General features: G+C 35.8%; 1 protein-coding gene across 7 annotated transcripts in view; it reads left to right on the top strand.

The window, feature by feature from the left end:
* Nucleotides 1–7,012, top strand: part of LOC141348951 (acid-sensing ion channel 1-like) — a 206,190-nt gene extending 199,178 nt beyond the window's left edge. For 6 of the 7 annotated variants that reach the window (XM_073865243.1, XM_073865239.1, XM_073865242.1 and 3 more), the window contains 3 exons: nt 1,299–1,378; nt 5,565–5,666; nt 5,816–7,012. In XM_073865243.1, coding sequence (XP_073721344.1) covers nt 1,299–1,378; nt 5,565–5,666; nt 5,816–5,911 — 278 coding nt within the window. In that variant the 3' untranslated portion in view covers nt 5,912–7,012. The remainder of the gene's footprint in view (nt 1–1,298; nt 1,379–5,564; nt 5,667–5,815) is intronic. The other variant, XM_073865240.1, reaches the window with a different exon arrangement.
* Nucleotides 7,013–15,143: the final 8,131 nt, after the last annotated feature.

Raw genomic sequence — 15,143 nt, 5'->3', positions numbered from 1 at the left:
AGGACATTTGGCAACCTGGTAAGTTGTAAATACACATTTCACTTTTGAGTTACGTGACGTTTATCAACCCGCGCCATTTATTTTCCACCAATAGTAAGGTGACTAAATACAAACTGGTAACTCTCTCGATAAATGCACAATCAACATCAGCCATCCTGCAAACAGACAACCGCATAGCACTTGCCCCTCCCACAAGAAGCGGATTTTGCCTCTGACGCACGTCAAATGCTTGCTTTTTTCGCTCGTCTACTTTGCTCTAGACGTGCGAATGCATTCAAACTGTTCAAGCGGTAGACACTCCTGAAACGCGGTTGGTGTGAACGCAGCATTACAGTTACGTTTTGCAGGGCTATACTGAAAAAAAAACACAAACTTACCACTCAGAAACAACATGATACAGACTCAAACATAAGATCTGTTTAAACACACACAGAGCTACTAAAGGAGCTGTTTTGAGAAACAGCCAATCAGAGCAGAGCTCAACATTGTTATTAATGACCCTTTCAAATAAGGTAATAATAGACCTTTTCATTATAAAGGTAAATCGTTGGTTTGTAAATGGACATGTAAAACAATTTCTGAATTATATATTTGATTAATAATCAAATATTATTTAAATGCATTCTTTGGCACCTATAAAGATGATGCAACATCAAACTGTTCAAATCAGACTCAATTCGATTAATTTGTGAATCAGTCGTTTAAAGACAAACTCATTTTGGTATGCAAGCATGCAACCAAACTTTATTTTAAAGTTTTCAGCTGAACCTCATAACCTCACAGATACTAAAGTTGAATCTATATACTTCAAGCTTTTTAATATTACAAAATATCTTTTCAGTTGATTTTACTAATGCAAGACTTTGGTCAAGGTTTTTCTTTGACTTGAGTTTTTCTTTTCTCCATTTGCTGCTCACCGGGAGCCAAAAAACAAAGACATGAAATCTCACAATGCTTTCTTTTTTACTGTAACCGCTCAACAGGGACTCTTACACATTTAAGACACTACTGTGTGACTTTTTTGCTTTTAAACTGCTGTGAAATGTGCTATAGAAATAAAAGAGTTTAGTGGTCTCGTCTGGTTAACATAATTCAGATATTTAAATGCATTGTACAGATTTTCTTCAAAGAATCGCCGTATATATAAATATATGTATATGCTGTATAGCTCTTTGGTAAGGCGTTGCATTGGCAGCACAAAAGGTCACATATTTGAACCAAAGCTTGTAATGCACTGCAATGAAATGGATAAAAGCATCTGCCAAATGTGTAAATGTACTGAATTCTCATTGTTTTAGGTGACATCGGTGGACAGATGGGTTTGTTTATTGGTGCCAGCATCTTGACCATACTGGAGCTCTTTGACTATCTGTATGAGGTAAGACCTTCGGATCATCTTCTGTCATTCATTTGTTATTCAGCGTGCCAAGGGTCATTCAGTTTCTCACAATGCTTTAGATTGCCGTGTCTTCACTTCTGCGGTCGCAGTATAAATATATTATTAACCTTCAAACCTTCACTCGGCGTTTGATTGCTTTTGATATATCGGTACCCTGAAGAGACAAAAGTAAAATCATGTGTTGATTGTCTCAAGAGTGTAATATAACAGAAGATCCAGCAGGTATCTGCGGCAGTCGTAATGTTAAACTGGAGAGGAGGACGTGATGAATTTTGCAAATGTGAAACTTCAGGCGTTTTAAAGTAATCATTTGTGAGTGCAGTCATTTAAATCAGAATCAGTCTGACGTCTGCTAACACTTTACCTACTCAGATTTTTTTTCTGAAGATGATCCATCCGTCTCATTATCAACCGGCCAATATAGCTAATAACGTTACGTTTCTGTAGCTTACGGCCTTTTTTGTGCATTGGAATATTTGCACATACGTTTACAGCTCTAGAAAAACAAAAGGCGATGCAAATGTTCACTTAGTACTTCTTGGGAAACTAAACAGTAAATCCACATAATAAAAAATGTAATTAAACAAATGATCTAGTTAGTTGTATTTCTCCTGTTTAGTGTCTTTTGTTTTGAGTCCTTTAGTTGTCCTGAGAGGTTTAGATGAATCTCAGCATCATTTATTTTGTGTATAACTCACTGTGCATATAATCTAAATCTGTGCTTTATTGTCCAGCGCTATGACAGCAGCACGTATAACTGCAGCAATGTCTTGAGGAAGTGATAAGTGTTTTGTCTTATTTATTATCTGTTTTCTTTAGACACGGGTGGGTATCTCTGTTATTCATAAGCGGTCACGTGACGCTCTGTAAAGAAAATGCTGAGCTCACACTTTAACCGATATAAAAACCAGTGTTTGTTGTTTATGCTGACATGTCAGACTTTTTATGTGCTGTGAAAGATTTTAGATTATGATATATAAGATGTATCGTATGCACACTGTAACGTTTTAAGAAACAAGGAGCTGGTTTGATTTGTTTAAAAGAAACATGGATGTCTAAAGTTTTATCTGTTTTGGTGATTACTATATTTGTTGAAAGAAACATTGGGAGAGGAGAGGAATAGAAATAAGAATGGAATGGCATTGGAATAGTATTGGGGGACAATGTGAATAGGGATATGATAGAATGGGGAAAAAATGGAATAGCACTGGAATAGAATAGGATTGGAATATGAATTGACTGGAATATGGATAGGGATGGAATGGAATAGAATGCCATTTTAGGATAGAATGGAATAGGATAGATTATGATAGAACAGAATAAGAATGGTTTAGGAATAGAATTAGGATGGGATAAGACTGAAATAGAGATGGGATGGGATAGAATAGAATGCCATTTTAGAAAAGAATAGAATAAAAATGGAATAGGAATAGAACAGACATGGAATGGGATAGGATGGGATATGATAGCACGGATAAAAATAAAATTAAGGATATAATTGAATGGAATGGCATTGGAATAAGAATATAATGGGAATATGGATAGGATAAGAATGGAATAGAAATAGGGATATGATAAATTGAATGAATTGGAACGGCACTGGAATAGGATAGGATTGGAATATGAATGGACTGGAATTGAGATAGGGATGGAATAGAATAGAATAGAATAAAAATTGAATGGGAATAGAATAGAAATGGAATAGGATAGGACAGGACAGGACAGGATAAAAAAGTAGAATTAAGGATATAATGGAATGGAATGGCATTGGAATAGGATTGGAATAAGAATGGAATGGTAATAGGGATAGGAATGGAATAGCACTGGGATAAGATGGGATAGGATTGGAATAAGAATTGAATAGGGATAGAATAGAATTAGGAAAGGATAAGAATTGAATGGAATAGGGATGGGATGGAATAGAATAGAATGCCATTGTAGGATAGGATAGAATGGAATGATGAAATGAAATAGAATGGAATAGAATTAAATTAAATGGAACAGAACATAATGTGTTGGAATATGACAGGAATTGAATAGAACGTAATATATTGGAATCGATTGGGAATTAAATGGAACAGAATAGGAATGGAATAGAAATGCAATAGAATTCCATTTTAGGATTAAATGGAATAGAATGAAATGGAATGGAATAGCCCATAATGTGATGAAATAGAATGGAATGGCATTGGAATAAGAATAAAATGGGAATATGGGTAGGATAAGAATGGAATAGAAATAGGGATATGATAGAATTGAATGAAATGGAACAGCACTGAAATATGAATGGACTGGAATAGGGATAGGGATGGAATAGAATAGAATAGAATGCCCTTTTAGAATAGAATAGGAATATAATAGAAATGGAATAGTATAGGACAGGATAAAAAATAGAATTAAGGATATAATGGAATGGAACGGCATTGGAATAGGATTGGAATGGTAATAGGAAAAGGAATGGAATAGAAATAGGGATATGATAGAATGGAATGGAATAGCACTGGGATAAGATGGGATAGGATTGGAATAAGAATTGATAGAATAGAATAGAATTAGGATAGGATAAGAATAGAATGGAATAGGGATGGGATGAAATACAATAGAATGTCAATGTCGGATAGAATAGAATAACAATGGAATATAATAGAATGAAATAAAAATTGAATGGGAATAGAATAGAAATTAAATAGGACAGGACAGGATAAAAAAGTAGAATTAAGGATATAATGGAATGGCATTGGAATAGGATTGAAATAAGAATGGAATGGTAATAGGGATAGGAATGGAATAGCACTGGGATAAGATGGGATAGGATTGGAATAAGAATTGAATAGGGATAGAATAGAATTAGGAAAGGATAAGAATGGATGTGAATAGGGATGGGATGGAATAGAATAGAATGCCATTGTAGGGTAAGATAGAATGGAATGATGAAATGAAATAGAATGGAATAGAATTAAATTAAATGGAACAGAACAGAATGTGTTGGAATATGACAGGAATTGAATGGAACGTAATATATTGGAATCGATTAGGAATTAAATGGAACAGAATAGGAATGGAATAGAAATGCAATAGAATTCCATTTTAGGATTGAATGGAATAGAATGAAATGGGACGGAATAGCCCATAATGTGATGGAATAGAATGGAATGGGCCGAAATGGAAAGAATAGAATAGAATGGCTTTTTGTCTTTTGCCGTCTGTGCTACAGTAAATGAAAATTCACTTTTATAATGAACTGTGTGTGTGCAGAACATAGTAGTGACACCTGCTTTTATTTACTTTGTAAACACAGTCTCATTATAATTTACCAAGCAAAACACTTTTCAGAACTTTGGTGGTCCTTCCCCAGAAATCTTTCTTATAGACAACATAAATGTAGCAATGCAGTGTAATGTTAAATTGAAAATTCTCATACGCCCGCATTTAGAATCAGACCGTCGGGTACGGGCAGAAATGAAGCAGAGATACTGTCAGTTTCAGACCTTGTGTTTGCTAACCGGCCGGTTTAAACATGACAGCTGTAAGCCAATAACAAGCCATATATCATCCATTTCTGCTGAACCGTGAGTCAGACGTCTCTGGTGGGAATAACTCTGTAGAAAATACCCTGTTTACACCTCTACTCTTGTACAATGTATTGTTTTCTGTCTCTTTCATTTTGTTCCAGATCGTCAGGTTGAAAAATGTTCGTTTGGAGAGCGTATGCTTTAACTTTACAGTGTTTTCAAACAAGCACTAAGACATTAGTAATGTTGTATAGATCAGTGGTTCTCAAACTGGGGTTCGCGAGACTGTGCCAGGGGGGCCCCAGTTTTATGACATTTTATAAAATACATTAATTTATCATAAATTTTGTGTAATTAAACCAGAAAAAAAGCCTACTAACCAACATCACTACTTTGTATAATTTAATATGTTTTGTTTAATTAAAATGTTACATTTTAGAACTGTTTTTGTCATAAATTTTCTTTGGGGGGGTCGCGAAGGAATGCACCGTATACAAGGGGGGCCGCACGCAGAAAAAGTTTGAGAACCACTGGTATAGATCATTTACTGAAATTGCCTTATGCAGATGCATTTTAAACAATAAAGTATTGATGAACATCTCCCTTTTGTCACATCGTGTGTGTTTTTGTGCATTTGTTTGTTTTTTTCTCAGGTGATCAAGTATAAAGTGTGTCGCTGTGCCAAGAAGAAAAATCAGAGGAGCAACAACAACGAGAGAGGAGCCGTACTCAGCCTGGATGATGTAAAGCGTCACGTTAGTAACTATCACACCCGTGTCTGTCACAACAGACCCAATATTACTGTAATATTACTGTACTACACTAGTGCACAACACACTCAGCATACAGTATGTTTGATCCAAAGTGACTATACCACCACCTTTTTTTCTTAATCTATCCGCAGACTCCGTGCGACAACCTTCATACCCCATCGACCTACCCGGCCAACATGCTACCTCACCATCCTGGTCAGGGCAACTTTGAAGACTTCACCTGTTGAGAACCGCAAGAGCAGATGTCTGATGGAGAACAACCAAAGCTGACCACACGAGAGGATCATAGACCACGTCACAGACATAACAAAACATCTTCTACACCAGACGCTAGAAGAAAAACGAAACTATATTTTCACAAGTACATTTCATGCAAATGTGCAAAACTTGTTTTGATGAAAATACTGCCTCAAAAACGAAACTCCTGGAAGCCTCGTGACCTCGGACGTTTTCGCGAAGGCTCCGTGGTGATTTACTCGGACATCGAAACTGGACCCTGATGCCTTTGTGTACATAGTGACTGTTTAAACTGTCTTCAGATCAGTGGCTTATGTAGATGAGTAGATGAATATAGCGCTTATTCACTGTATGTAGCTTCATTATAGTCTCATCTCTGGCTCCTGATGGACTCAGACTCATTGTATCTCATATGAATGTAACTTCCAGAACAAGATGATCATTACATGCGTTTGGGGGGGGGGGGTGTTTGGAAAGTTTAGGTGCTGTATGACATTGACGTGAGCTTGAGCCATGTTGGATTCATCTTTTTTATGCATGCTGGTCATCACTTTATTATTATTATTACTATTATTATTGCTGGTTTGCCTTAATTATATACAGGTGTTGGATGACGGTATAATCCATGTGTGTGTTAGTTTGTGTGAAGATTCATTATGGTGTGTGTTCTGGAAAAGTCTTTCTAGCAAATCCTTGTTTGGATGTAAATGCCGAAGTATAGTCAATTTTTACGTGTACGCGAGGGTATTTTCGTCACCAGAATGCACAAATAAACTGTTTTGCAAGGCTATGCATTCAACATGTTCGCGTACACGTATAAAAACAAACTATACTCGGGGCTTAAGCGTTTACTAACACTACAGTTGTGTGTTTGTGTGTGTGTGCTTGAGTGTATCTGTATCTCTTCATGAATGACTGTTTCGTCTTATTTTGAAATACGTTAGTGGAAAGTGAACCGTTTCTTGTTTCTTTGAATTTTGTTACTGCTGAGACGTATTTGTTGGATGTCTCATCAAAGCACAAAGACCTGATATGTAAAGTTGTTAAAGAATGATAAAACAATATGATCAGTGTTACTATCAGACTCATAATACTGTTTTTGTTGTTTTTACTACAAACATACATATTGCCTGATCGTTCGTCAGCATCTCTGCAGATAATAGGCTGTTCTATTTATCTATGAAGGTATAATAAATATCATTCATAATTTTACAAAGTTCTCAATCATATTTATTAAGGTTTGAGTTGGACCTCCTGAAGGGAGACTGTTGACCTTTATAAAGCACTGACTAAACTGTTTATACCAAAACAGCAGACTCTGGGGCGGATCTGCACCACAGCTACTGACTTCAGCGTGGATCCGGCCTGGAGTCGCCTGCTGTCTGGGTACATTCACAGCATCACAATGATTCATTTTAAACTTTTGTTGTGAAAACTGAAACATGATGGATAAAATAGTATGAGATGGGATACGATAGGATAGAAATGTAATGGAACAGAATTAGGAATGGAATGGAATGGAATTAGGATAGCAATGCATTGGATAGGATAGCAATATTAGGATAGGATTGGATATGATAGAATAGGAATGGAATTAAAATATGATTGGAATGGAATTAGGATACCATATGATAGGAATGTAATGGAACAGAACAAAATTAGGATATGAATGGAACAGAATTAGGATAGGATAGCAATAGAATTAGGAAAGGATAGGAATGTAATAAGGATAGAATAAGAATGGAATTAAGATAGGAAATGTAATTAAATGGAATGAGGATAGGAATCTAACAGAATTAGGATAGGATAGGAATTAGGATAGGAATGTAATGGAATTTGGATAGGAATTTAATGGAACGGAATTAGGATAGAAAATGGAATGGATTTAGGATAGGATAAGAATGGAATAAGGATACCATAGAATAGGAATGTAATGGAATTAGGATAGGAATGGAATGGAATGGAATTAGGATAAAAAATGGAATGGATTTAGGATAGGATAAGAATGGAATAAGGATAGCATAGGATAGGAATGTAATGGAATTAGGATAGGAATATAATGGAATGGAATTAGTATAAAAAAATGGAACGGAATTAGGATAGGATAAGAATGGAATAAGGATACCATAGGATAGGAATGTAATGGAGTTAGGATAGGAATGTAATGCAACAGAATTAGGATAAAAATGGAACGGAATTAGGATAGGATAAAAATGGAATACAGATAGGAATTAGGATAGGAATGTAATGGAATTAGGATAGGAATGTAATGAAACGGAATTAGGATAAAAAATGGAACGGAATTAGGATAGGATAAGAATGGAATAAGGATAGCATAGGATAGGAATTACAGTAGGATAGGAATGTAATGGAATTAGGATAGGAATATAATGGAACGGAATTAGGATAAAGAATGGAACGGAATTAGGATAGAATAAGAATGGAATAAGGATACCATAGGATAGGAATGTAATGGAGTTAGGATAGGAATGTAATGGAACGGAATTAGGATAAAAAATGGAATGGAATTAGGATAGGATAAGAATGGAATAAGGATAGCATAGGATAGGAATTAGGATAGGAATGTAATGGAATTAGGATAGGAATGTAATGGAACGGAATTAGGATAAAAAATGGAACGAAATTAGGATAGGATAAGAATGGAATATGGAAAGCATAGGATGGGAAAGGAATGTAATTGAACAGAATCAGGATTGGAATGGAACAGAATCAGGATAGGAATTAGGATATGATAAGAATGGAATTAGGATAAAAAACTGGAATGGAATTAGGGTAGGAATGGAATGAAATTAGGATAGCAGATAGGAATGGAATTGGGATAGGATAGGAATGGAATTAGGATACCATAGGATAGGAATGGAATAGAAAAGAACAGAATTAGGATATGAATGTAACGGAATAAGGATAGCATAAGAATGGAATTAGGATAGGAATGGAATTAGGATAGCATAGGATAGGAAAGTATATGAATGTAATTGAACGGAATTACGATTGGAATGGAATTAGGATACCATAGGATAGGAATGTAATGGAACAGAACAGAATTAAGATATGAATGGAACAGAATTAGGAATAGGAATGGAATTAGGATAGCATAGGATAGAATAAGATTGGAATTAGGATAGGATAAGAATGGAATTGGTATAGGATAGGATACGAATTAGGAACGGAATTAGGATAAAAAATGGAATGGAATTAGGGTAGGAATGGAATGAAATTAGGATAGCATAAGATAGGATAGGAATGGAATTAGGATACCATAGGATAGGAATGGAATGGAACAGAATAGAATTAGGATATGAATGGAACGGAATTAGGATATAATAAGAATGGAATTAGGATAGGATAGGAATGTACTTGAACGGAATTAGGATACCATAGGATAGGAATGGAATACGGAGAAGATAGGAATGGATATGCTGAATTCGGCGTGGATCCTGCCCGGAGTCGTCTGTTGTCTGGGTACATTCACAGCATCACAACGATTTATTTTAAACTTTTATTATGTAAAGTGAAACATGATGTAGATTTACAAAATGTGAGCATCAATGTGCTTTGTTTAGCATGCCATTGTTGGAAATATAGTGGCAAAGTAATTTTCCCAGTACAGATCTGTCTTCGATAGAAGCTGCGCGGGATTTGGCTTGGGATGGAAAAGTGGAAAACATTTGTCTGACATGTGCTCTGTTTAAGAACGCAAACACACACGTGAGTGATGAAAATGTCATTCATGTCCTCAGGAGGATCTCCAGCACCTCTGAGACTTCATGCCCTTCAAATGCCTTCAAACATCTGCATACTGAAAAAAAAAGCTTGTGTGCATGTGCTTTTTGATTTCAAAACCAATGCCACATACTCTGTTAGTCACAAAGAAAGTACTGTACTGATGCCATGCTAAAGTGCACTTTCAAGAAATAAATGGCCAAAAATTAAGGTACAAAGCTGTCACTGGGGCAGTACCCTTTAAAAAAAGGTCCTAAAATGTACCATTTAGGTACAAATATGTGCCTTTGAAGTACTAATATGCTCTTTTTGGGTACAAAGGTGTACCTTTTTGAAAGGGTACTGTCCAGGTGACCAATTTTGTACCTTTATTTCTGAGAGTGAACAGTATTTAACCCCCAGGGGTCCAAAAACGCGGGGACGCGTTTTGACGTGTTTTCTCCTTATCATAGCAGAATCAACTTAAAATACTCCATCATTAATAATCAAACACTTACGTGTTTGACATCATTTGAAACTCTGAAGGTTTCTCTTTAATTAGTGTACATTTACAATAACAAGAGATCTTTGTGTTTTTGTCAAATAAAGAAAATAAACAGGGTGCTCATTCAAACATTTCTGTCTCCGCCAGCTGTCTCTCAAATCACGTTACAAAAATTAGTTGAAACTCCGCGAATACTCGTCACACAAACATAATACACATATCCAAAGAAAGCCTGAAATGTCTACTTTTAAACAAGCTAATTATTATCAAAAACAAATATTTCCTGTTTATATAATCTGCATTGAAGTAAAGAGAGTACCGTTTTTCCTGGCTGAGCTCATTATCTATAATGCGGTCACGCCCACACGCTGTTGACATGGTAATGAAGAGACGAGCTGTTCAAACCAGCAAAGCGTAATGTTTGATAAGATTTAAAGACTTTAGCGCATGTTTGGATTATAAACTTTATACACACACGTGAGGAATATCTTCATTTATGTCTGGACATTGAGGAAGAGAAGCGTTTATCTTTAACGTTACCTAAGAAGAAGAACAATGGAAGGCGCAATGGAGGCGGATATATTCCTGAAGAAACTGTAAGTCATTTGTCTTCATTTATATTTGCTATCATGTAATATGTTATGGCTTGTGCAGTTCAGCCTACATAAGCAACCTTAACAGACTGCACGCTTCGGATTGAAAAACGTTCGCATTGTTTACAAACGAGTAACTTACGCGTGATCACGTAATGGCGGATTTCATTGTTTGCTGTACAGTGTTAGACACAGTTATTCACTTTCGTATCCTTCATGGCAACTTTGAGTAATGCTGCACTGCTGTGTCTTTTAAGTGTGTGCTGTAAGATTCCATGTTTACATGCTTATTTACAAACGAGTACGCGTGATCACGTAATGGCAGATTTCATTGTTACATGCTGTACAGTAGACACTTTCGTATCCTTCATGGCAACTTTGAGTAATGCTGCACGGGCGGGGGTCTGCTGTAATATGATATTGTTTACATGCAATGCATTCCATACATTGCGCTTTACACGCGACACCGTTTTATTATGAGCTCCGCGTTGTTTACACGGAGACTCGCCTTTTTTTTAATTATAAATTTACCTTGGCCAGTCTACCTAGGTGTGTGAAAGACATCAATCACGTGACCAAATGGTGGCGCAGTGGTAGTGCGTTAGGCCGCCACGTGGTAGACCCGGGTTCGAAACCCGCCTAGGCCAAGTTTTTTTTTTTATCAAATATATTGAGTATATTGAGTTTAGGCGACCACCGTTACAAGTGCTATCATTTACCCACCAGTTATGTATGTAAGGGTATTTCTGTGGACAATTTATGCTAACAGCTGTTCATAACTCTCTTACAGGTCTGCATCCCTCTCATCAGTAAACTATGAAGTGGAAAAACATATTCACACTCTTTGGACATAAAGTTGTATTGTAACATGAGCCACATGAAGTTTACTGCTCTGTTGTTTATCAGTTTCTAAAAGTTAAGTTTTTGAATAGGGTCCTACTGACCTTCATTTCTATTTTGATTATATTGTTAACTTCTTAATAAACCTCAAACAAACATGTTCATTTGTCCTCACATTCTTTACTGTAGTTCCCTCCTCCCTCATTATGCAGATCATTATGCAGCTCATTATGCGAGCCTTTGTTTGCTAGCTGTCAATCAATCCTTCTCGCATACGGCCCCTCTAAACAGAAAGTGTCTTACAATTTCTAAATCAATATACTGGTTTATGTGAATGAGTAGGCAGGATGATTTTCACATCATTTTAAAGAAAAAACTCTAGACTACTAGATTCTGTTTAGGAAAGTCTTGTTAAAACATGTTTAGTATGGGTTTTGTGGACTTATATCAGTGACTTAAAATTTTAGCTTTTTTAAAAACCACGCATAAACCTTTTTCTCTCAAAAATACAAACATGTACATACATGTAGCTCATATAATATTTTAGCCCAGTTTGTGCTGAACACAGTGGTATGAGACACTTGCCATTATTATGTTTTAAAGCAACTGAAAAAAGACCAAATGTAAGAGCATGTCAGAACCTCTGACAGTGTCCCAAAATGGTCGGACCCCAGAGGGTTAATATAAAATGTGTTTAAAAGGGTGCAGAACAACTGAGTGGCGTGTTATTGTGTCTCACAATGACCAACTTTAGGGCTGTTTGTAAATGGCGACGTCCTGCAGAGCTTAAACTCCTTTCAATGTCATTATTTAAAAATCTACTGTGCAGGAATAGATTTTGAATTGCCCTTCCATACTGTTATACAATACACTTGAAAATGTCAACTTAACCTTCATCAGTGAAGTACTTTTTGTCTATAGCATTAGTATGCAAACTGAGATACAGTATAAGCTGAGATCTACAGGATATTCACAGGAACAATGAGAAATACACCCTTAAAGGTTTTCAAAATTTTCTTTGTAACTTTATGTAACTTTATCATCCACAGAAGCTTTCTGTTGCACAAAAGGTTTTTATACCTTTAAAAGATAAAAGAATATTGAACTTTTGACTTGAACATTGTTTGAGGGACCAAAAATGGTTAATTGCGGTAAAGAACCCTTCATAGCACCCTTCTTTCAAGTTTTAAGTGTGTAAATTTCTGCAGGCTGAAAATGAATCATGCTTCATTTGATAGATTAATCTGAATCATTAACAAAACTGATTCATTAACCAGCACTCTGACAGCTACAACATTCCTATAAACTTAAATTTTATAAGCTCAGCGTCTCTATAAAATCTTGAGTGAAAATTAAAACCCTACAATTTCCTCACGTTGTAAATGCAACTATTCATTTCCCATAAGCCACTGTCAGATGTAAATCTGTGGTGTCAGATATTGTGGCACAGTTTAACACTCCCGTCGTTCATGATAGATAAGAGGCCTGTCACACTCTTTAAGAGGATTAATAATAATAAATCTGAATGCGATGAATGCAACCGGGTTGACAGGAGCTTTCAGATAGTTTCTTTTCTGGTTTGCATGCATTCACCGCATTGAATTTAACATCTATTTAATATGCAGCAGATGTTAGATTCATGAGGGAGATGTTAGGATGTGATCGTCTACAGTAATGATTTCCTCAGAAATGAATCGCAGACGATGTTAGAAATTAACTCCATTACCGGTCATTATTTTACTCCTGCAGGTGTTTTTTCAGGAGCATTAATGGCACTTTTTAAAGGCGTATTTGTTTCCAAATCAATAAAAGTAGTAAATATATAATTTGAATGATTCCTTAAAAATTTAACTGGAATAATTAAGCCATTATATCCAACATTAGCTCATTTTGTGCAATAATGTGTACATTGCTGGCCAACTAGGACATTCATTTATCACAAATATTACAATGAACAGATATATAACAGCTGATTATATTACAGTGAAACTAAAAGATTCATTCATTACATGTTTCTCCATTCAATTTCTCTTACAAATAAAGTTGCATGTAATACGGAGCCCCTATGGGGACATGGAGCAAAAATAAAATAAAGTTTAGTTTTGCGTGCGCATGTGAAACTATTGCATGCTCACTTGAAACTTTTGCATGCGCACGTGAAACTACCGCATTAAGTTTCACGTGCGCGCGCGAAAGTTTCACGTGCGCATATGAAACTAAACTTTAGATTTTTTTACTCCATTAACTTAAAAAATACTTCAACTGGTAACACCCCAAAAGTTATGTATTTTCAACTTAAAATTTTCACCTTAAGTGAAAATAAAGTACAATTTTAAGTTGAAAAAAAAAACTAAAATTTTTAGGTGTTACCAATCCAAGTATTGATCCAACTTTTTAACTTTTTATAGTGTACACTGTAAATAAAATTAACTCTAAAAATATATGTTGATTTGATGAAATTGTGTCTGTTTGTTACAGTGTAGTATTAATTATCTTGCGTTAATTTGAGCAAATTAAGTTGAATCACTACAAACATTTTAATCACACATTTGAGTTAATTTTACAGTAAATGAGCTTGCAACTAGTTAATTTAAATAGTTATGTTCACTTGCCGTCAATATCACTTTAAGTAAAGTTTAAAAAAAACATGCTCAATGCAATTCATTAGAGCGAAATACAGACAGTATACGACTCTGGGTCAAATCTGCACTGACTTCGGCCCAGATCCAGCTCGGATTCGTCTACTGTCTGATTTACAATATAACAAACATACACCTCTAAATCACATCATATACACACATATGCTGTACAATAAATTATGTGGTTGATTTAGGAGTGGGTTAATGGGAAAAAAGTTTAATGACATCATCAGCGCTGGTGAATTATGAGCTCTGGCGTAGTCAACAAGAAATGACTGTGCCCTTTAAATTAATCTTGTGTGTGTGTGTGTGTGTGTGTGTGTGTGTGTGTGTGTGTGTTTGTGCGTGTGCGTGTGTGTGCGTGTGTGTGTGCATGTGTGTACAGCTATGCATTACTTTGTGACATGAAGGACAAAGGGAGATGTTTCACCTTCAGATGCTTGATGTCCACTCGTCCATTTGAAAGCCATCTGAACCCATTAGCTAGCATGACTGTCCTCTATGTCATTGTCTTTGACTATCTTTGAGCTTGACAACATAAATTACATAAAATGTAAATGATGTATTTTAGCTAATTATTCTTGTATCAAAAGGTTAAATCTGTTAAAGAGTTGCTAAAGATGCTGTCTGTTTGCTAAAAACATGACATCACACATTCTGCCACAAACATGGCCTGTGTTTTTTTTTCACATAGACCATATTCATCTTCATTAACAATCTATAAACATCAATTTACATGGCAGTCTTTCATGGAGAGATTGTAAGTAATGTATTTATTCTGGCACCCTGCTGTCTGAGAGGCGTTCCTCTTTAAACCTGTGTGCATTTCTGACTCCGTCTCTCCTGCAGGGCCTGCATTCACTCATGTGAGGAGAGATAGGAGATTCTGATGCTGAACACCTCTGTGTCTGTTTCACATGAT

The sequence above is a fragment of the Misgurnus anguillicaudatus genome, unplaced genomic scaffold (genome assembly GCF_027580225.2).
Source record: "Misgurnus anguillicaudatus unplaced genomic scaffold, ASM2758022v2 HiC_scaffold_31, whole genome shotgun sequence".
In the NCBI taxonomy this organism is placed as follows: Eukaryota; Metazoa; Chordata; class Actinopteri; order Cypriniformes; family Cobitidae; genus Misgurnus; species Misgurnus anguillicaudatus.
The sequence above is the reverse complement of the archived record's forward strand: the minus strand, read 5'-3'. Positions and strand labels throughout refer to the sequence as shown.